The following is a 22781-nucleotide window of genomic DNA, read 5'->3' on the forward strand; positions in this document are numbered from 1 at the left end:
TTTATGTATTCAATTATTTATTCATGCACTCATTTATTTTAAATATTTCAAATTATATCCTACTGGGCCTTTCGCTCACGTTTTATGTTTTAAATGTTAAACCCCTCCCAGGAGACTCGAGGAACGGTGCAGGGTAGCTGGAGTTGCTATTGTTGGATCAAGTGAGGATTGAGTTATCCTCTTGAACAAATGTAAGGAATTTGAGAAATTATGTAAACCTATTTAATATTAGATTTACTAGACTGTGGTTGATGTCTGTTGTAATGATTAATTACATGAGCATGTATGTACGATACTGTATGTCCTGTGGGGTGGAGCCCTGTGTGTCAGAGGCTCCTGGATTATGTAATTCAGTTATATTTTAATGCAGTTAAGTGTGGGGCCCGGTCTGGGAATCTGCTTTATTAATTCCTAATCGAGCTCCACGTCACCCACCCCGTAAGGGGGGCGTGACAAAATCAAACTAAACCAAACGAATTCAATTTATATATATATTCTAAAATTATATATATTTTGTAGTTCTGTAACATATTCATATATAAAAAATACATTTATTTCAATATTAAATGATCATAACCCTATAAGTTTCTATTATAAAAAATATCTATCACACAAAATATTAATGCCAGATATAATTAAGGGGGCTTAATAAGAGGTTGTAAAGTATTAGTTCAAACCAATTAGAAACATAAACTAAACCGATTACAATCGATTTGGTTTAGATTGGATTAGATCTCTTAATTAGTTTAGTTTGGTTTAAAAATCTCTAAACCAATTTATAATTGGTTCGGCTTACTTTTCACTCAAAATAAGCGGTTTTGTTAGTTTGCACATAAAGGGCATATGTAGAGTTGCTCACCACGTGACGTGGTGCGATGAGCAACATATCAAATAGCGTACTCAATACTCGAGTTATTTATAAAATTATAATCGATGTCCTTTCGCCATATCTTGTCGTTTCTTGCAATATTACAGTTTGAAAATGTGTCGTTACTTAGAGCACGTTTGGTTTTAATCTCAAAAATATTTTTCACGTTTTTTGAGGAACAAAAATTGAAAATAATTTCAAAAATGTGTTTGGGTTGTGTTTTCTTAAAAATTGAAACTGAAAACATTTTGGACCCTTTTCATATTTTGTTTACATTTCTGAAAACAGTTTATACTCGTTTTCAATTTCTCGTTTTCCATTTTCTTCTACTATATTTTCCTTCTTTCCTTACTGTTCCTCGTTCTCCGCCGCACCATGGTCTATGTCCGCCAAAAGGAAGATCCTTGGAACTTGATCATCGCCGGTGCCGCCACCGGTGGCTTCCTCCAGATGCGCCCGGGGTTCGCCGCCTTGGGTGGGGATGGGCTTCATATGGCAAAGATGACAAGGATTGGTGGCTCGACTGAGGAAGGCTTGCCGGCGGCTGGGAGGGATCTTCAGTGCTCACCATGGTGATCTGACACTAATAAATTCAGGTTGGGGGTGCAGCTCGTAGAAGGTGGTTATGAGGGAAGATTAATCATCCTCAAGCTTTTTGACATCGTCTTCGATTCCAACTCCGACGAAAGTGTAGTCGTCATCGGTGAGGAGGAAATTGACGACGAATTTCAGAATTTTGCGCGCGTAAAGGAGCTAGAAGATGAGGCAAGATCTGCTAACGCAAAGTTGGAGTGTGGTGACGGGGTTGGAGGAGCCGGGGCAGGTGTTGGGACGCCACTCGATGTCAAGGTTAACGACGAGCTTGTGGAGTCTGCAGCCGTGGACGAATTCAGTGTTTTTGATCCCAACGGTGACCATGGAGGCTCTGTCAGTGACTAGTGTTTTGATCTCCTCGTCGAAGAAGGTCACATCGTAGAGCTCGCGGAGTTCCGGCGAGTCGAGGTCGTATTTTATGGTGGTGATAGTCATGGCTTGATGATTAAGCAAAAGTAGAGTTTTTCTAGGTTGTAAGTTTTCTCATAAAGTTGGCTGGAAAGAGAAACCAAGAAGGACAAAACTAGGAAGGGAAATAAATGCTTATGTCCATGAAAATAATCTGAAAACAAAAAAATGTATAACCAAACAGAGTTTCAGTTCTTTCTTATACTGAAAACAATCTCTCAATAAAACTACAAAACGCATTTTCAGAAACGATTTCTGCTTGAGATTGAAAACGTTTTCATTTTCAGTTTCATACAAAAAATAAAATCATTTTCAAACCAATTCCAAACTCAGCCTTAGTTTTTTTTTTTGCTATGAAGCTATTCAGTGTTGTTGTATTCTTAATTTTATATCTTTTCATTGATATTTTCATTTTCTGGGCTTTATTGGGGTTCCCCGATTTTATTTGTGATTCAATACAATGGTCGTTCCCTTATTTTTTGTCGTTTTAAGATTTATGCCATACCTAATATGTTGTCATTTTTCCCTAAACATATTTGTCATTTATCAGGAAAATTATGTTTTTTAATGATCTAATGTCGTTTTTGTCCGTATTTGATGCACATTCGTTTTCTTTCCAGCTGCTCTTTTGTAAACAAATGCTTTTCTAAGTGTTGCTCTTCACAAGTTATTGTCATTCTTTAAAATGATGTCGTTTTTTTAGCAATATTCTAGTTTACGCTTTAAAAAATTCCTTTGATATTTATGTTCTTTTTTGTTTGTCACGCCCTGAAGCCGGGATCGGTGACGTAGAGGCTCGATTAGGAATTAAATGTTTAATAATTAAAACCAACAGTGAAATATTAAAGAAATCTCCAAACGAGCCCCACTATTTTACCGAAAATAAATTACAAGAACATCTCAAGAGGCTAAAACTCTTGCCTCTAACACTATTCAGGGCTACACCCACAGGATCTACCCACAGGATCTTCAGCATTGTACATACATAAACATGTAAATAACATTACAGACATCAACCACAGTCTAGAAATCCAAATATCAGAATTTACAAAGTCTTACATTCGTACACAAATAGGATGAACATAATCTTCTCCAAATCAGGTGGTAGCAACTCAGCTACACCACATTACTTCTAGAATCGCCTGGGAGGGGTTTAACATTTATAAAACAATAAAATGTGAGCGAATGGCCCAGTAGGATATATTTTGAAATAACTTTATAAATGGGGAAATAAGCAAGTAAATAAATGAGTAAATGAATAAATATAGACATTCCTTCCAACACAATAGCCGGAACCTCACATCCAACACAACAACTGGAACAACACAACAGGCATGTAAATGAATAAATATAACTGAAAATCTCCGTATTACAGGCATCAGAAAGTAAGTTATACTATGATAAATTACTTACACAACCAAATGCACAAGCCATATCACCCCGGGCCGGCTTTCGGGGGATGCACTTTCCACATCCTATCTAGGCCATCAGCCGGTTTACCGATTTACAAGATCTCTTATCTGAAGAAATCATTCATTAAACTTTATGAAACAGTTCATTATACTAGGGCCGGCAATATGGGTCACGTCACGACGACACGACTCGAAAATGACACAAAGTTTGCGGGTTAGGATTGAGAAAAAAGATGTTCAGGTCAGAATTGGGTCGACCTGAAATTGACACGAAAAATACGGGTCAATTTCGGGTTGGACCCGCCTAACCCGAACACGACACGAAACTCGTAAAAAACTAAAAAATACATATATTTTTCATTTCATATTTTAAATTTTATTATGAACTTGTGATATCATGATAGTTATACTCAAAATCTTATATTATTATTTGCTTAATTTCAATGGATGTTATTGTAATTTAGTGTGTTATGAATTTAAAGTTATTTCTAATATGTAAAAAACAAAATAAAAGTATACAATTTTCGTGTCAATTTCAGGTTCACGGGTTAATTTCGTGTCACGGGTCATTTTCAGGTCATGTCGTGTCAGCTCGTAAAATGGTCGTGTCGTGTTCGTGTTGCGGTTTTTAAAAAATTTCGTGTCACGGGTCGTGTTCGGGTTGACTGTAAATTTTAAAAAAATGATCAAAACACGACACGTGACACGAATTGCCACCCCTACATTATACTCCCCAGAATCTACAACAAGCCATGGGGGTAAAAATATTTTTCTTTCGTAAACATGCCCTTTCTTTAAAATATTTGCAAGGCCAAAATCCTTTTGTAAACAGGCTCACAAAGAAAGAGGTAAGAAATCCTACCTCGCAAATATCAAACCTGGCTAGCGTTACTCTATTCCGGTTTTCGCTTCCTCAAGCCCCTTAATCCGAGTCCTCAATTAATACTGATACAAAACCAAAAGGGCCGATCCGAAGAAAATCAACACAAAACCTGCAAATCCGAGTCCTAAATCGAAATATCTTAAAAGAAAACCATTAGATCCGGGTTCTAGGTACTGAATCAAATCCAAAGAACCCAAGATCTCCAATTTCTACCAGGATTTTACTCAAAATCCATCAAAATCCATTTCGAACCAAAATAAGTTTTTAAATCTGAAAATCTGAGTTTCAAGAGAAGTTTTTCAGAAATCTTACCTTGAATCATTCTCTTGACGTTGAAAACTTCTTGAAATTCCTCTTTGGTTCGAGATTTGGTTGTTTGAATCAAAACGGGAGAGAGAGAGATAGAGAGAGAGAGAGAAAACAAGAGTGAAGATAGTGAGTGGGTATGCACAGGAAGGAAAGGAAGGAAAAGAAAGAAAAAGAAAAAGGAAAAGAAAGAAAAAGGAAAATGAAAAGAAAAGAAAAATGGACAGGTGTCAAACATTTAAAATAACAGTCTAAAAATGTGTCAATACACACTTCTGGGTAAAAATATAAATACTGAGAATATTTAAATACCTTAGAATTATTCAACGTTACACGTTAGAAATATTTATTAATCAGTAATCAATTAATTAAACTAGATTAGGCACACTAATAAATCTTAATTAATCTCATTTAATTCTTTGGGGTGTTACAACTCCACCCCCCTTAAGGAATTTCATCCTCGAAATTAGGACTTACCCCAGAATCCAAACAGATGCAAATACCGCTCCTGCATCGTCGTTTCAAGCTCCCATGTAGCTTCCTCAACTCCATGGTGCTGCCATAACACTTTCACTAATGGAATCTCACGATGACGCAGACTCCTCATCTTCCGGTCAAGAATCTGAATCGGTGCCTCCTCGTATGTCGCGTCATACTGTATCGGAACGTCATACCATTGCACCACCGCTTCCGGCTCAGGTTGACATTTGCGAAGCATGGAGACATGAAACACGTCGTGCACGTGAGATAACTCAGGCGGTAAAGCCAGACGATACGCCACGACACCAACTCGTTGTACGATCGAGAATGGCTTGACGTATCTTGGCGCAAGTTTCCCTTTCACTCCAAAAAGAACAACTCCTTTGCGTGGGGAAACCTTCAACAAAACGAAGTTGCCTTCCTAAAATTCCAAAGGTCTACGCCTTCTGTCAGCATAGCTTTTCAGACGACTCTGAGCTATTAACAATCGTTCCCGAATCACAGCTATCTTCTCATTGTTCTCTTGGATAACTTCTGGTTCAGTAGTAAGCCGATCCTCTGGTTTCAACCAACAAACAGGTGATCTACAAGGACGACTATAGAGAGCTTCGAATGGTACTATACTAATACTGGCCTTATAGTTGTTGATATAAGCAAACTCAGCAAGGTGAAGATATTTCTTCCAGTTTCTACTAAAATTTAGAATACAAGCACGAAGCATATCCTCTAGAATTTGAATAACTCTCTCAGATTGCCCATCAGTCTGAGGATGAAATGTTGTGCTGAAATTCAATTATGTTCTCATGGCTTCTTGGAAACCCTTCCAATACCTTGCATTAAAATGCGTGTCGCGATCGGACGTAATGGGCAACGGCACTCCATGAAGTCTGACGACATGCTCCAAGTACAACTCTACCAGAATCTTCTGAGAATACGTCGCATGAAACGGTATGAAATGCGCGGAGTCATCCTGTCCACCACCACCCAGATGGCATCGTGCTTGTGCTCAGTTCTCGGTAGTCCCATCAAAAAGTCCATTGTGATGTGCTCTCATTTCCACTCAGAACAGGTAAGGGCTGCAACTCTTCTGCTGGCTTCTGATGTTCAGCTTTAATCTGTAGACAAGTTACACATTCTAAGACGTACTCACGAACGTCTTTCTTCATACCTCTCCACCAGTATTGCCTCTTCAGATCCTAGTACATCTTGGTGCTTCCTGGATGAATATCGTACATCGATTTATGGGCCTCATATAGAATCATCTTCTTGATCTCGTCCACCTTAGGAACAGCTACACGGTTGCGGAAATAAAGTGCTCCATCCTCTCAGATTCTCCAATCCTCAAGATGCTCTCCATTCTGGATTCGAACCCAGATTCCTTAGAGATGGGGATCTTACCATTGATTTTGCTTAACTTGTTGCACAAGGGCCGGTGCAAAAATCAGATTATGTACCATTGCTTGGTTATAATACTCGTGGTACTGAAGTTCATAATCGCTCACAACTTCAGTCATTTTCCAGTCTTCCAAAGCTAATGGCACCATAATTCCTGTAGCCTTCCTGCTAAGGGCATCAGCTACTACATTAGCTTTTCGTGGATGATACTGCAGCGTGAAGTCATAATCTTCCATGTACTCCACCCATCTCCTATGCCTGAGGTTCAGATCTTTCTGAGTAAACAAGTACTCCAAATTCTTATGGTCAGAAAAGACCTTAAACCTTGCTCCATAGAGATAACATCTCCATATCTTCAGAGCAAATATCACCGCTGCCAATTCCAAGTCATGGGTGGGGTAGTTCCATTCATGTGGTTTCAGTTGGCGAGAGGCATAGGCTACAACACGTCCACCTTCATCAAAACACAGCCAAGTCCACTCCCCGAGGCATCAGAATATACCTCATACGACTCTTCACTATCAGAAATAATCAGGACTGGTGCACTTGTTAGCCTTGCCTTCAATTCCTGGAAGGCATGTTCACACTCAGCGTCCCATTCGAATCGAACTTCTTTCTTGGTCAACCGAGTCATCGGTGGAGCAATGCTCGAGAAGTCCTTCATGAAACGTCGATAATATTCGGCAAGTCCGAGGAAATTATGAATCTCTGCCACATTCTTCAGCATTTTCCACTGTAACACAGTCTCGATCTTAGAAGGATCCACAAAAAATTCTTGTTCTGATATCACATGGCCAAGGAACTTGACCTCTGTCAGCCAGAAGTCACACTTCTCCTTTTTCGTATACATTTGGTGTTCATGAAGAGTCTGAAGAACAATTCTCAAATGTTGCTCATATTCTTCCCAAGCCTTCGAATAAACTAGGATGTCGTCGATAAAGACGATCACAAATTGATCTAAATAAGGTCAAAAAACACAGTTCATTAGATCCATGAATGCAGCTGGGGCATTCGTCAGCCCAAAAGGCATTACCAAGAACTCGAAATGTCCATACCGTATTCTAAAAGCTGTTTTCAGAATGTCTTCCTCCTTAATCTTAAGCTGGTGGTATCCTGACCTCAAGTCAATCTTAGAGTAATACTGTGATCTACCCAACTGATCGATTAACTCATCGATCCTCGGCATTGGGTATTTATTCTTCACAGTCACTCTATTCAATTGATGATAGTCAATGCACAACCGGAGTGATCCGTCGTGCTTCTTCACAAACAACACCGGTGTACCCCAAGGGGAAGTACTGTTCCTGATATACCTTTTTTCCACTAGCTCACCAAGCTGCTTCCTTAATTCCTTCATTTCTGCAGGTGTCATTCGGTAAGGAGGAATAGAGATAAGAGCTGTTTCCGGAATCAAGTCAATGCCAAATTTAATTTCTCAATCTGGCGGTAAACTGGGTAACTCATCAGGAAATACATCTACGAACTCATTCATCACAGGAATTCTCGTATTATCTCCAATTATCTCGGGTTCACCTTCTAGGGCAAGAAGGAAGGAAAAACAAGCTAGATTCCTACGTCTTTTAACGTTGTATCTCAACAGTCGTTCTTCTAGGACTGTATTCATGTCCGCTTGATAGGTAATTACCACTCCAGACTCAGTCGTCAAAGTCACTCTTCTACGGTAGCAATCGATAATCACAACGTACCTTGCTAACCAATTCATTCGAGTACCACGTTAAACAGACTTATCGGAAGGATTATCAGGTCAGCTCTCAATCGCTTACCTCCAATCGTGATTTCACATTATCTATATACAATAGCTACCTCCACGCATCCCAGTGGGGAGTTTAACATCATCGGGGTTTCTAAGTTCTCAGATTTCAGTTTCAAAGTTTGTACAAAAGAGCTTGATATGAAAGAATGCGTAGCACCAGTATCGAACAATACATGTGCTAGAGAATGAGAGATTAGAATCATACTCTCAACCACCGTGTTGCTGGACTGTCGTCTAGAACTGCCTCCTGTCAGGGTATATGATTGTCCATGCGCTTTTCCCTTCCCTTTATCACCAATATTAAGCCGTCCTTGCCTATGTTGTTGCGGCGGAGGTATCTACATCGGTCTTGGCGCTTGAGGCCGAAACTGTGGATATTGAGGCGGACGGTAGGTTGGCACAGGAGGGTATGACATTGTCGTTGGCAGCTGTGGCTGATAAGGTGGCACAAACTGCGGTGGTCTTCTTTGACCATAAGAAGCCTCACTCTGAGATTGCTGAGTCGGCGGCTGATTTCGATTTGGATAGTTCCTTCTAATGTGGCCAACTTGCCCACAATAATGACACTTGGGGCTGTAGGGACCACTTCTGTCACTTCCCGAGGAACTACTGCCACCACTGATCATTTTCCCGTTAATCTGTCCCCAATTACGGTTTCTTCTACCACTCCGCTATGGCCCACCTGAAGCAGAAGGTCCACCAGAAATAGAAACTCAACTAGCTGCTTACTTGCTTTGCTGGTAAGCCAGATTGTCTTGCTCCACACTTGTAGCAGTAGCCACTAGGTCTCGAAAATTTTGAATTCTTAGAGCCACCAAGGGTCTCCTTACAGAATTCTTTAGACCCTTCTCGAATTTAAGATACCTTAGGTGTTCGGACTCCACCAAAGATGGCGCAAACTGGGATAGATCGTTGAATTTAGCCTCATACTCCGTCACGGACATGTCGCCCTGTAGCAATGACATAAACTCCAATGCTTTTTCATCCCGATAACTCTCAGGGAAGTACTGTTAATTGAAAATGGCTTCAAACTATTCCCAAGTCATTCCCGTAACGTCAAGCCTTCTTCTCACTTGCTTCCACCAAGTGCTTGCTTGGCCCTCCATTTTATACACTGCAAACTCTACCCAATACTCCTCCGGCAATCCCATAGTGTTCAAGTGTTTAACTATGGAGTCGAACCAGTACTCCGCTTCCTGGGGTCCTCCCTCACTATTAAATGTGGGGATAGGTGCGCGTCTAAACTCACAGAAGTAACTCTTCTTCCTATCCTCGGCTGGTCGCTCATTCTGAGCTCGAGTGGCCAAGCCTTAGAAAGCGGCATACATGGCATCCATGAATTCCTGATTTTGTGGTGCCAGTTGATTAACAGATCTACGATGCGGTTGTACCTCCTTTAACTGAAAAGAAACTAGACTGTTTAATGGATTCTTTATGTCACACATGTATGTACAATCTTGTGGTTCCTAAACCTAACTCTCTGATGCCACTCTGTCACGCCCCAAAGCCGGGGTCGGTGACGTGGAGGCTCGATTAGGAATTAAACGTGTAATAATTAAAACCAACAGTGAAATATTAAAGAAATCTCCAAACGAGTCCCACTATTTTACCAAAAATAAATTACAAGAACATCTCAAGAGGCTAAAACTCCCGCCTCTAACACTGTTCAGGGCTACACCCACAGGATTTTCAGCATTGTACATACATGAACGTGTAAATAACATTACAGACATTAACCACAGTCTAGAAATCCAAATATCAAAATTTACAAAGTCTTACATTCGTACACCAGGAGGATGAACACAATCCTCTCCAAATCAGGTGGTAGCAACTCAGCTACACCGCACTACTTCTAGAATCGCCTAAAAGGGGTTTAACATTTGTAAAACAATAAAATGTGAGCGAAATGCCCAGTAGAATATATTTTGAAATAACTTTATAAATGAGGAAATAAGCAAGTGAATAAATGAGTAAATAAATAAATATAGACATTCAGTTCCAACACAACAGCCAGAACCTCACATCCTTTTTCTCAAAGAAAATATAACTAAAAATCTTCGTATTACAGGTATCAACAAGTAATTTATACTATGATAAATTACTTACACAACCAAATGCACAACCCATATCACCCCGGGCCGGCTTTCGAGTCCTGCCCCCAAGGATGCACTCTTCACATCCTATCTAGGCCATCAACCCTGATTTACAAGATCCTTTTGAAAACAGGCTCACATAATCTAGAACAAGCCATGGGGCTAACAATGTTTTTCTTTCGCAAACATGCCATTTCTTTAAAACATTTGCAAGGCCAAAATCCTTTTGAAAACAGGCTCACAAAGAAAGGGGTAAGAAATCCTACCTCGTAAATATCAAACTAGGCTAGTGTTACTCTATTCTGGCTTTCACTTCCTCAAGCCCTTCAATCCGAGTCCTCAGCTAGCACTGATACAAAACCACGCTTTAGGATCCAATTCACATTCCTAAAACAATTTCAATCTCAATTATACCATTTGATTTCCTATTAGTGTGCCATAATTCAATTACCGGTTTCACAAACCATTTCATATTTCAAATCATCATTTCAAGGGTTTTCGATCTCAAAACATGGATTAAAGAAGCTAATTCATTCACTCTAAGTCCCCAATGAAGATAATTTGGGTTCTCCTCGAAAACTGAGGTCAAAACAGGGTCAAACCCCGTGTACACCGGTCGATCGGTGACAGAGCAGTACAACACCACCAGTCGACCGGTAGTGTGCATTTTGGTCGACCTGATGTAGTGCAGACCGGTCGACCGCACAGGTCGACAGGATGGCCAAAAGGGCCGATCTGAAGAAAATCAGCACAAAACCTGCAAATCTGAGTCCCAAATCAAAATATGGAAAACCACTAGATCCGGGTTCTAGGTACTGAATCAAGTCTAAAGAACCCAAGATCTCCAATTTCTACCATGGTTTTACTCAAAATTCATCAAAATCCATTTCGAACCAAAATAAGTTTTTAAATCCGAAAATCCGAGTTTTAAGAGAAGTTTTTCAGAAATCTTACCTCGAATCATTCTCTTGACGTTGAAAACTTCTTGAAATTCCTCTTTGGTTCAAGATTTGGTTGTTTGAATCAAAACGGGAGAGAGAGAGAAAGAGAAAATAAGAGTGAAGAGAGATAGTGGGTATGCACGAGAAGGAAAGAAAAGGAAGGAAAAGAAAGAAAAAGAAAAAGGAAAAGACAAGAAAAGAAAAATGGATAGGTGTCAAACATTTAAAATAACACTCCAGAAATGTGCCCATACACACTTCTGGGTAAAAATGTAAATACTGATAATATTTAAATACCTTAGAATTATTCAACGTTACACGTCAGAAACATTTATTAATCAATAATCAATTAATTAAACTAGATTAGGCACACTAATAAATCTTAATTAATCTCATTTAATTCTTCGGGGTGTTACATAAATAGGAGTGGGTTACGTAGAAGCTTATTTAGAAATAAAATATAGATTAAGAAAGTGGTTAAACATATAATAATGTTAAAAATAATTTTCAAGAATCAACATTTAGAAATTTCCAAACAAACCTCACTGTTTTAAAAAAATGAGTTTTTAGAAAAGAGTGAGGCAAACTTTTCAAACCACAATCTCGGTCAAATCAATTTCAAAAGTCAGCCTCTGCTATTATGTTAGTTTTCCCCACAGGGATTCCATATTGTGCATACATAAACAAAACAGAAAAGTAATATGCTGACATCAACCACAGTTTAGTATAATTTAAGGTTACAAACCATAAGATTTTACATGCCTTAGCGATAAAGAACAAGAAAGAAAGTACTCCACAGCTTCTTCTCTTCTTGAGTGAATTTCCTCACCAGTACTCAACAATACTTCTAGCGTCCCTGTGAGAGGTTTAATACATTTAAAATAGAAGAAAAGTGAGCGAAAGACCTAGTAAGATATAATTTTATAAAAATAAATCAATAAATGGAAGTACAGGGTCCGAACATGTCATTCGAAACCGAACATCCTTTTTAATAAAACTAAGTCTCAAAAGTCCGTATTATGGTAAGTGGTTCACGATGAGTCACTTACCTTATCGCAAGGCCATGATATCACCATCGTAGTAGCCCGTATAGGTTTCGGGACCTACCCCCAAGGATACGATCTCCATACCCTAATCTCTCAGGCCTTCAACATGTTACCGTTTCTTAATTTTAAGAAAATATCATATAAAACTCGTTGGGATTTATTTCCGGAGATTGTTGGGATTTGTTTCTCAATTTGTGTATTGATTCTAATCGTATTGATTGGCATTATTTTGGGAATGTTTGGCTAGTTGATTGTGTTTGAAAATAGATGTGCAGCTGGCTAGCTTTTTATGGAAGGTCACTAAAAGATCTGGAAACTTGTTTTAGTTTCTATTTTTGTGAGTCAACTATTGATTCAAAGATGGAAAATTGATTTGATTGATTCTTGAATGAGATTTGATAGCTGGATGATCTTCCTATGTCACCTAAGAACGTGTCCAGGTTCGTTTATCAGTTTTGGAAAGATTTCAGAATGAAAGGAGATTGATTCGTCTGGTTTTGAGAAAGTTGACCGTGACAGCTATGTTGCAGTTATTGTTGCAACAAGGATCTGCAACAGATTTGGTTCAACGAATTAATTGAAGATGTGTCAAGCTATTCACAGCTTGATTTTTTATTGAAAGTGTCCCTTAAGTCTTGGTATGCCTTTTGATGAGTTCTGGCTGGGTTGTGAGACAGGGGTGAGCACTTGTATTCAGGAGAGATGATTTGAGTGTTTTTCGGAAGAAAAACTTAGTTGGAGGGATTCCAATGTTCAAAAGTCGAGGGGATCTCGCTGTTCAAGTCCATTGAGAAATTACAAGTTCATAGGCGTCTTCTTAGAGAGGGAGTCTCGGGTAGATTAAGTCCAATTGAATTGTAAAAGAGTTCTTAGCGGATTGTTCATCATCTGGGCGTGGCCCCGCGGAGTAGGGTGTTACCGAACCACAGTACCATCTCTCTCGTGTTCTTTTATTTTGTGTTTCTGCATTATTCATATTGTCTAATAAAGTTTTAAAAGACTCAAACTGGTACTAACAAAACTCTTATTTAGGTGTCAATGATTTCAAATACGTTTTTATCTTTAAAACGTTTTCACAGGCCAAATATCTTTAAAACAGGCTAACAAGGATGTGGACAAGAACGTCCTATCTCTTGGCAATTTAGTCTACGGATAACTTCACGTTGTCCAATCGTCTATTCTTGAAGCTCCACGTCCGATTGTGCCGCTAGTTTCGTCATCAAAACAATGTTTTAGAATTGAGATCTCACCTCTAAAACAATTATAGTTCAATTATGTACAATTGCTTCCTATTAGTATGCCTTGACTCAAGTCTAAAGTTTATACACAGCTTCAAAACCAAGTTAAAGTTTTTTTCTCTTTTTTTTCGATTTTGCTGCAGCAAAGTGGCGAGAGAAAGAAAGAGAAAAAGAAAGAAAAGAAAAGAAAGAAAAGATAAATATCAAAAGATATTTAAAAGAATAGGTAAGAAAATGTGTTTCCCAAAACTTTCGGGGTGGAATCATAAAAACTGAAAGTAATTAAAATTTTTAATGATATGATTAATTAAGAAAAATCAGTTTTAGGCACACTAATAAATCACAATTAACATAATTAAATATGTTTAATTCTTTAAGTTGTTTCATTGTTAATATTTGATACTTTATTTTTTTTTTGTGTTTTCTTAGCATATTGTCGTATCTCCGTATTTTTTTTCTCTTATTCTTCTGTCGTTTTGGGATGATCATGTCGTTTATGGAGACCACCCTTTTTTTGAAGAAATTTTCGTTTTGCATATTTGAGTTTTCAATTCGAATTAAAAATTAAATTTATGTGAGAGTAAATATTATAATAAAAAAAAGTTAAATTTTAATTTTTATAATAGAAAATACTGTATCAAAAACTCAAGAATTGAATATGTAAAATGAAGGTGGCCGACGTTTCCATGATTGCATTTTATTGTTCCTATCTTAATCGTCATACCATTTCTTTGTGCGTTATGATGTCGTCATCTAAATGTAGTATTTTCTCATGACATCGTTGTTCTCGTTATTGTAGTTCTATAAAATTTTTGTTGTTTTTATGATATATTGTCGCCCTCAAAACAAGTGTCATTTTCTCAAAATGTTGTAGTTTTAAAGACGTTGTTTAAGATCATTACCATTTAACTTGTTACTTTCCTTTCTGCGTTTTCTTAGGATGTTGTTACTTGTTTCTCGGGATTTTTTCTTGTTCATGTTGTTCTAACACATTGCGTCGTTTTCTCAGATATTGTCGTCTATTACATTTTGATGTCATTTCTTTCTCCTGGTTTTCAGATTATGGTCTTTCCAAACGGTTTTCTTACATATTTTTAATTTCTTTCTCCATATAAACTTATCGACCTTTATTTCGAAAAATATGTCGTTTCTGGCAAAATTGTAGCTCTAAGAGTTGTCATTTTAAAATATATTGTTCCATTTTAAACTTTATACCGCCTTTGTTGATATTATCGTTTGTCCGGATTATTTATTTCTCAGTCGTTCTAAAAGAAGACGTCGTTTCCTATGTTTCCGTTTAAGCAAAGTTATGTCGTTTGAACAAAAAAAAAATACTTTTTTTTTTATCACCACATTTCTGCGCTGTTGAATATCTTGTCGTTTCTAATATGATGCCGTTTCCGGACGATACTGTCGTCTCTTTTCTCGATACTGGGTCCGCTCATCGGTCTGCGTCTCCGTCTCCACCGGTGGGATTTCTTCAAAATAGAGATTAGAGAGTGGACTTCTGCTGAGAGTTAGAGAGAGAAAGAGAAACAGAGAAATAAAGAGAGTGAGGGAAATCGCCGCCGTTTGAGGTCGAAGATGCTCCGGAAATGTGGAGGGAGATCGGAGACAGAGAAGCGGGCAAAATTCGCCCAAATGCGTTCGCGAATCGCTTTAAGCGGAACCGAATTGAGAGCCTCCAGTTATCCAATCACAAAGACATCGTCTCCGCTCACCGAGGATCCATCAATTCCCTTCAGGTAATCCTCGAAACCAATTCGAATTCGAAATCAGACTAATCAATTTCACCGTTTCCAAATTCGAAAAATTTTCATATTCTGAATCATGAAATCAGGTTGATTTGACAGAGGGACGATACCTGCTATCTGGCGCCTCGGACGCGTCCGTGGCTGCCTACGATGTTCAGCGTCCGACGGAGTACGAAGGCAATGGAATCATAGGGAAACACAAGTGCTTGTTCGTCGTCGACAGGACTCACGAGAGCGGTCATCAATATGCCGTTTCTTCGGCCGTGTGGTATCCTATAGACACGGGGCTGTTTGTCACCGGTTCGTACGATTACCATATCAACGTATGGGATACGAATACCACGCAGGTTGTGACCAACTTTAAGATGCCTGGGAAGGTTTATAAGACTGCCATGTCCTCTTTAGCGACCTCCCACATGCTTATCGCTGCTGGAACTGAAGATGTTCAGGTTCGCCTCTGTGATATTGCCTCAGGGGCGTTAGCTCACACGCTCTCCGGTCACCGTGGTATGTGTGCCAATGCTTTTTGGAATCTATGTCACTTGCGTGTCATCGTAATTGGAAAATCTTTTAGCTTGAGAGAGTTTAAGGTTCAAATTTAGTTAATTGAACAGCAGCAGACTAACTTAATGGTGGAATCTTGGAATTATTATAGCGTCTGGAAACTGTAATTTTGGTAAATGATGTGCCCAATGACATGAAGGCATTGCTAAGTTTGTTCAAATTAGCTGGAGTGTGCTAATTACAGTCTATTATAGACTATTTTTCTTTTTACATATATTTCCTTAATGTTCTCAATATGTTGCGACGAAAGGAGCCATTACTACGCTTGTTTATGTAAATGTCTGTGTGAAAAGTTAGTGACACATATCAAAAGAAAAGGTCGCTGTATTTAACACTCCCGTTAGACAAATGTTTCTGTATGAATTCACGCTGGGCGTAAGTGGCTTGTGCTATTTTTTTTTTTTTTTTTGTAATGGCAGATGGTGTGATGACGGTTGAATGGTCTAGTTCAAGCGAGTGGGTTTTGGTTACTGGGGGATGCGATGGTGCAATTCGTTTTTGGGACATCAGACGTGCTGGATGTTTTCTCGTTTTGGATCAGTCCCAATCTCAGCTTGGCAGACGCCCTCCTATACTTGATCGCTCTGCCACTAATAAGGTTTTTATTCTCTACTGGTAGTCTTTCTTGCCCTTAATTCCACCTCCTTTTAATCCGCTTAATATGGTATAACGATATTTGCATCTATCCTTACATTTGTTCACTGATACTTCTGGGAAAATGAAGCTGTTTAGTTTAATGTATTGTTTGAAGCGGCACAACCCTTTTTTTATGAGGGAAATGTTAAAGCCCTTTTGTCCTTCTGTTATCTTTTTCATTTTGCTTTTTGCTTTGTGTTTTATACTGCAGTTGTTCTCACAATAATAGAATCTATTTCGATTTTAAGAGTTGTGTCCAAAATCTGAAGCAAGCTTATCAAGTCAAAACTTTCTTATACTCTTCCTGATAATATTTTTCTGTATTTCATGAAGGTCTCTTCATCCAAGTCCTCGTCACCAAGCCCAAATTTGCCTGTGAAAGCCCGAGCAGCGCAAAGGAAACTTTCTAACGGCAGCAGTATGAAACAATCGCCTATTGCTAAAATTCCTGCCAAAGGACCCCTGAGGCAAAGATTACATCCTGGAATGTTGTCTGCTCAGGATCGTGCAACCGCTCATTATGGGGCGGTTACTGGGTTAAAAGTTACTGAAGATGGCATGCATCTTCTAAGTGCAGGTAGGGGCTTGTTTAAATTAGAGCTCTAAATACTTCTAAGTTTATCTTTCATTAAATTGTCATTAAAATCGTCTCGAATATTTTGGATATAGCTAGCTTTGAAGTTTGATGGCATATTTGCGCAAAATGGATTCATATGGCTATTATCTTCCACATGTCAACTTATTTAATGCAAATATCATGGAGGCATATACTAGTAATAGTAGCCTTTATAGTAATTATAATACTGTGGTGATACATTTACGTAAGTAGAAGGGCATTTATTTCATTATTACAGCAATAATATCTCTTCTTATTTCAGGTTCTGATTCAAGATTGAGGCTGTGGGACGTTGAATCCGGTCGCAATACTCTAGTGAATTTCGAGACCGTGCGCCTGCAAACCAGCAAGCCTATGCAGTTAGCTACAAGTCAGAATTCAGCCCTTGTTTTTGTTCCATGCATGACAACTGTGAAGGTCATTCATTCTTCTTCACGTTTCAATCTGTTGAACTCTTCTGTATGAGAATATCTTTAAATATTTATCATCTGGCTATTTTAATTTCTGATTTTTTGGATTTTCAGGCATTTGATATGTGGTCGGGTAGAACGGACCTGACATTTCGTGGCCACTATGAATGTGTAAATTGTTGCTACTTTAGTTTTCAGGATCAGGTACAATCATAACGCTCTCACTTTCTTTTAGGCGCTTTATGAAGTAAAATGAAGAGGTTGTCACTCCAAAGTACTTTTAAAACCATTTTCTTACCATCATAGGATTAAATCCATGAAACAAAAGATCTGTTCGTTGAATTTCTGAAAAATTAATCTCTTTTTTTTTTTTTTTTTTTTTGCCGATTTCTGAAAAATTAATCTTGGAACTAGACTTTTCTATGAAAAAAAAAAATTCTTAGAATTAGATTGATACGCGTCCTGAGAAATTTTAAATATCGTTCATTTTATCGATTTGAGTTTTATTACCGTAAAAATTCTAAAAAATAATTATATTTAATTTTTTTATTATAATAAAAAATTTTCACATAAAATCACATCTGAATTCAAATTAAAAATTTAAATTAACGAATTAAATCGCGTTAATAAACTTATTTGCATTATTGTGTTCGTGCAGGAATTGTATACAGGTGGCAATGATAGACAAATTCTTGTCTGGTCACCGTCCAGATTGGTTTACGATGAAATGGTAAACCCAATGGCGTCATTATTATCGCTTGTTTTATATTTGTCCTGTATATCTAGTTTAAATCATACCTGTAGCTGCTTAGTACAGGAAAGTGTATCATTAGTTTTGGGTGGAATTGCAGGATGAAGGACCACATCAGGACCAGGATAATTGGAGCGACTGAAATTTGCTGCTGTTGCAACGTGGATCTTCATACTCCTGGAAGTAAAAGCCCTTCGATATAAATTTTTGGATTTATATCCAGGTGCTCCGGAGAAATGTCCTTTGTCTAACACGTAAAATAGATTTTTTTTTGTTTCTCCTTCTCTCTCTCCCCATGTCTTTGTCGCGTCTTGTAAATATACATGTACTACCCATTTTTTGTACGATAGTTTCATGTACGTATTTTTTGTACGATAGTTTGGTGTACCTATTTTTTGTACGATAGTTTGGTGTACCTATTTTTTGTACGATAGTTTCATGTACTTCTATAATAATAGATTCTGGATTAAACACCGTAACTTGCTACAGTTTTTAGTATAAACTAGTGGGTTACCCGTGCATTGCATGGATGTATATTTGTCTATGATACTCAAAAGTTGATACAAAATTGGGTATATAATGACAGTTCAGTTTGTAAGTTATATACATTTATTTACATATTTGTGTCTATATATACACACATATTTATTCTTCTTTAGTTATTTTCTTTGTTTCGTCGGAGCCGCAATAAAAATATACAGAAAAAATAAAGATTAGTTATTAATAAATGATAAATGAATAATAATAAATTTGTTTACATTTAAGGAAATAATTATTTTAATATGTAACGTTTGTTTTTTTAGGAATTGATTGAAGAAGTAGATTTAGGTTGTGTTGAAAGAGGTGGATGGTAAAGACTGTAATAGTAATAAATATTAATATATTATAAACAATGATTTATTAACATTGAAAAAAAGATAAGATGTGAATAATAGCTTACTCAGGTGGTTCCGAAATTGATGGGATGGATTGCTCTTGAAGATGTTGATGTTGTTGGAGGCAAGCACAATAGAGGTTCATCATCGTTGATAAGTTTTTAAAATGACTTTATATCGACGAAAACACCTCAACTATGAAACTGTATAATAAATATCTTTAACATTCCTCTAATTTGTAATAAAATGGGAGAAATCGTATAACGATCAGTGTATCTTTCCTCATAAATAAGTGTAGAGCAAGCTTTATTTATGAGTGGATAAACAGTTTTACCGAACATAACTGCGTTTGTTCTTCCTGTGTGTATATTCTATGCGTACATTGATTTTGTATCTGTTTATAAAAATTAAAATTTGTTTAATTATAAATTTAAAATTTTATTTTTTTTACAATAAATGTTATTACTAAGTAAGTGGCATTGTAATTTTTATGAAAAATATATTTTTTCAAAATTTTATATTAATTTATATTTTAGTATAACGTTGACACAAATATTTTAATACGTTCCCAAAATATAATTATCAAATGTTTGTTTAAATATTAAAAAACCAAGCTACATGATAAAAACAAAATAACTAATAGAAATAATAACACTATAAAAATCGCCGAAAGAACAAATGCTAAACAAAATTAATACTCTAAGAAGATATCTTTTATTTAATATCTTATTATCAAGCAATATTATTATTAAAGATACAGTGATCTTTTTTAGTATTATAATATAAGCTAATCATTAGTATTATGTTTTATCATTTTATGTTAGATTATGAGAATAAATATTATGAAGAAATTATGTGTAATATTTGATATTATATTTTATTATTCTATGTTAGATTATGATAGTAAGTCTTATGAAGAAATTATGAGTACAAATATAAAGCATATGCATTTTTTATAATTAAATCTTATGAAAGTTAGTATTCATAGTATGTTTATATATTTTTTTTTTACTAAATTACAAGTATATAGAACAAAAGACTACATTGAAATAAATAAAACGAAAAAAAAAGAAATACTATTCATAAAGCAAGAAATATATATATATAAAAAATAACATTCAATATGACAGAACAACATATTGAATAGTAACTTTCATAAGATTTAATTATAAAAAATGAAAAGAGAAATGGAATCACAAATATAACAATACAGTAGATTATTGTACTCGAAGAATGAAAAGAGAAATGGAATCACAGATATAACAATACAGTAGAAGACTTTGGCCTCGTTTACTTCACTGATTTGAATTTAAAATTCGAGTTGAGATGTGATTATTTGTGAAAGTTTTTTACTGTAATAAAAAAATTAGATATGATTGTTTATGAGAATTTTTTACTGTAGAAAAACTTGAATTCTAAACTCAAATCAGCAAAGCAAACGAGGCCTTTATTTATACACAAAGAAAACAAATTTCTGCTCATCAGTTAAAAAAAACTTGAATTGGTATAATCATTGGCTAAGAACAGGTGTCACGCAGCATGGAAACCAAATGAAAACCAATAGACAGTAAAAAATTAGATATGTATAGTAGAGAATTATAGCAGAATAAAAACACGTGGCAAAAGAAAATATAAACATGATGTCACAATAAAAATCACATCAGAAACAAATCGATTACTGGTTAATAAGATTACAAAAGAAGATCAGGATAGGGAAAAAAGGAAACAGATTGATCTTTACCCCTATAACTAAAATCAAAAAAATTTAGGCAATAAAAAAAAATCCAGACATTCGAGTTCTTCTAACCTTAGTATCATAAAAACCTTAAAAATATAAATTTCTAAATAGCCAAAGCACTTACAGAACGAAGACCAAATGAAATTGTAAAAGCCCCTTTAAAAAAAAGATTAATCACAATACGAAACCCAAAACAACAACTGCAAGGCAAAGAAAAAAATCGAGAAAGTAAAAAATATTTTCATTTCCATTGAGAGAACAAAGGAAAAAAATAGCCCAGAAGCATCATTTCCACCAAAAGCACCAAAACAACCAAACCAAATATTTTTCATTTCCACCGAGAGAACGACAGAGGAAAAAAAAACCCCTTAGAAGCTTCATTTCCACCGAAGTCCAACACAAATAGAAGAGATAAAAGAAAACCTAAAAACTTTATTGTAAGGAGACCAGAAGAAAATAGGAGAACTCAAAAGATCAAAAAAAATCCAGACGAAGAGAAGAAATGGAAACCAAAAGATTTTTTCATTTCCACCGAGAGAACAAAAGAAAAAAAAAAGCCTAAAAGCATCATTTCCACCAAAAACATCAAAACAACCAAACACACCGAAAGGAAAGAAGCCTAGAAGCTGAGAAAAAACCAGCAACACCGGAAAATCCAAAAAAAAAAAAAAAACCAAATCAGAGAGAAAAAGCGATGAAAAAATAAGTAGGCCCCCAAAATAAGTTCACTACAGAGGAAATGAAAGAAAAAGAAAATTTGTAACGAAAAAAGAAGACAAAGAAAACCATATTTGTGCAAAGAATATAGAGCAGGAGAGGAAATTAATGAGAGAAGAAACGTAGAAAGCAGAAGCTTTCAGAGGAAAGATGATAGAACTTTAGACGGTGGAAAAGAATGAGAGAAGAAACATGATACAACCTATTCCTAATGGAGCTGTTTCCCTATATGTAAAAAATATTTTAAAAAAAGGCCACAAGAAATAGACGAAAATACCAAATAAAAACGTGTGCAGTAAACAAACATCAAAGGACAAATCTGTAAATACACATTTAAGATGTTAAAAACGAAAATTTACTGTTCATAACACTGTACAATAAACAGTAACATTGAAGAGTCTCCTTTTGAAAATGGCTGTTCAGTTCGCTAATTCGAGTTGAGATATGATGTTGTGAGAGAGCTTTTTATTGTAGCAAAAAAGTTAGGTGTGACTATTTCTGAGAGCTTTTTACTGTAACAAAACTCGAATTCTAAACTCGAATCAGCGAAATGAACGGGCAAGAATGTTTCCAATTTGAGATTTGAGATATTACGGCCTTGTACCTACATACATAATTAACTTCACCAGGTAAGACATTACTTCAAAACATTTTGGATATGCTGCAAATTAAGAAAAGGTTACGACAGGCATTTAAAAAATAATAATAATAAAATAATAATGGATTTTTTTAAGTACGATAACATATTAATAAGTTAAGTTTTTTATCCATTAAATTTACATAAAAACACGTAAAAATCTATAGATCTAACGGTTAAAAAACTTAACTAATCAACACGTCATGTAAAAATTTACAGATTTAACGGTTAAAAAAATTTAACTTACCAATACATTAGGCGTATCATAAAATCTCCTAAACAATAAAAGGTTGCAACAGAAGCTTTTAAAATGAACATGGCCACTTATTAAACGTCTGGGGTCGCATGGTGGTGACCAATTAGACACACTGATACTAGAAAAAGCTAAAGCATCAAGAAAAGTGAAATTATCTACGGCAAAATGCTACTGAAAATTATCAATTTCTCTACAATCAGCAGAATTATTTTGAGAAGCCTTGGTCAATATTAATTTTGTGCTAGTCAATCTGCTCTAGACCCCTCTTTAACATCTTATATGATCTTCATCAAACTTTTTCTTAAAATTCCAGAAAAAATTAGAGGTTACATCAGCAATATAACATTGGTTAACTTAGAGCCCGTTTAATTCGATACGAGAGTTTTTTA

General features: G+C 36.3%; 1 protein-coding gene across 1 annotated transcript; it reads left to right on the forward strand.

Annotated features, from left to right (window-relative positions):
• The first annotated feature begins 14912 nt into the window (after nucleotides 1-14912).
• LOC21385274 (DNA excision repair protein ERCC-8) lies at nucleotides 14913-18711 on the forward strand. The gene is made up of 8 exons (XM_010092273.2): nucleotides 14913-15183; nucleotides 15279-15699; nucleotides 16176-16354; nucleotides 16726-16969; nucleotides 17271-17425; nucleotides 17533-17622; nucleotides 18077-18148; nucleotides 18270-18711. The coding sequence occupies exons 1-8, from the start codon at nucleotides 15034-15036 to the stop codon at nucleotides 18309-18311; spliced, it is 1353 nt and encodes a 450-aa protein (XP_010090575.1). The 5' UTR covers nucleotides 14913-15033; the 3' UTR covers nucleotides 18312-18711.
• The last annotated feature ends 4070 nt before the right edge of the window (nucleotides 18712-22781 follow it).

The sequence above is a fragment of the Morus notabilis genome, unplaced genomic scaffold (assembly GCF_000414095.1).
Source record: "Morus notabilis unplaced genomic scaffold, ASM41409v2 Scaffold3242, whole genome shotgun sequence".
In the NCBI taxonomy this organism is placed as follows: Eukaryota; Viridiplantae; Streptophyta; class Magnoliopsida; order Rosales; family Moraceae; genus Morus; species Morus notabilis.

Coding starts and splice junctions, on each gene's coding strand:
- LOC21385274 (XM_010092273.2), top strand. CDS start 15,034: ATGTGGAGGGAGATCGGAGACAGAGAAGCGGGCAAAATTCGCCCAAAT. Junction 16,970..17,270: donor CATGCATCTTCTAAGTGCAG/GTAGGGGCTTGT, acceptor TTCTTATTTCAG/GTTCTGATTCAAGATTGAGG. Junction 17,623..18,076: donor ACTTTAGTTTTCAGGATCAG/GTACAATCATAA, acceptor GTGTTCGTGCAG/GAATTGTATACAGGTGGCAA.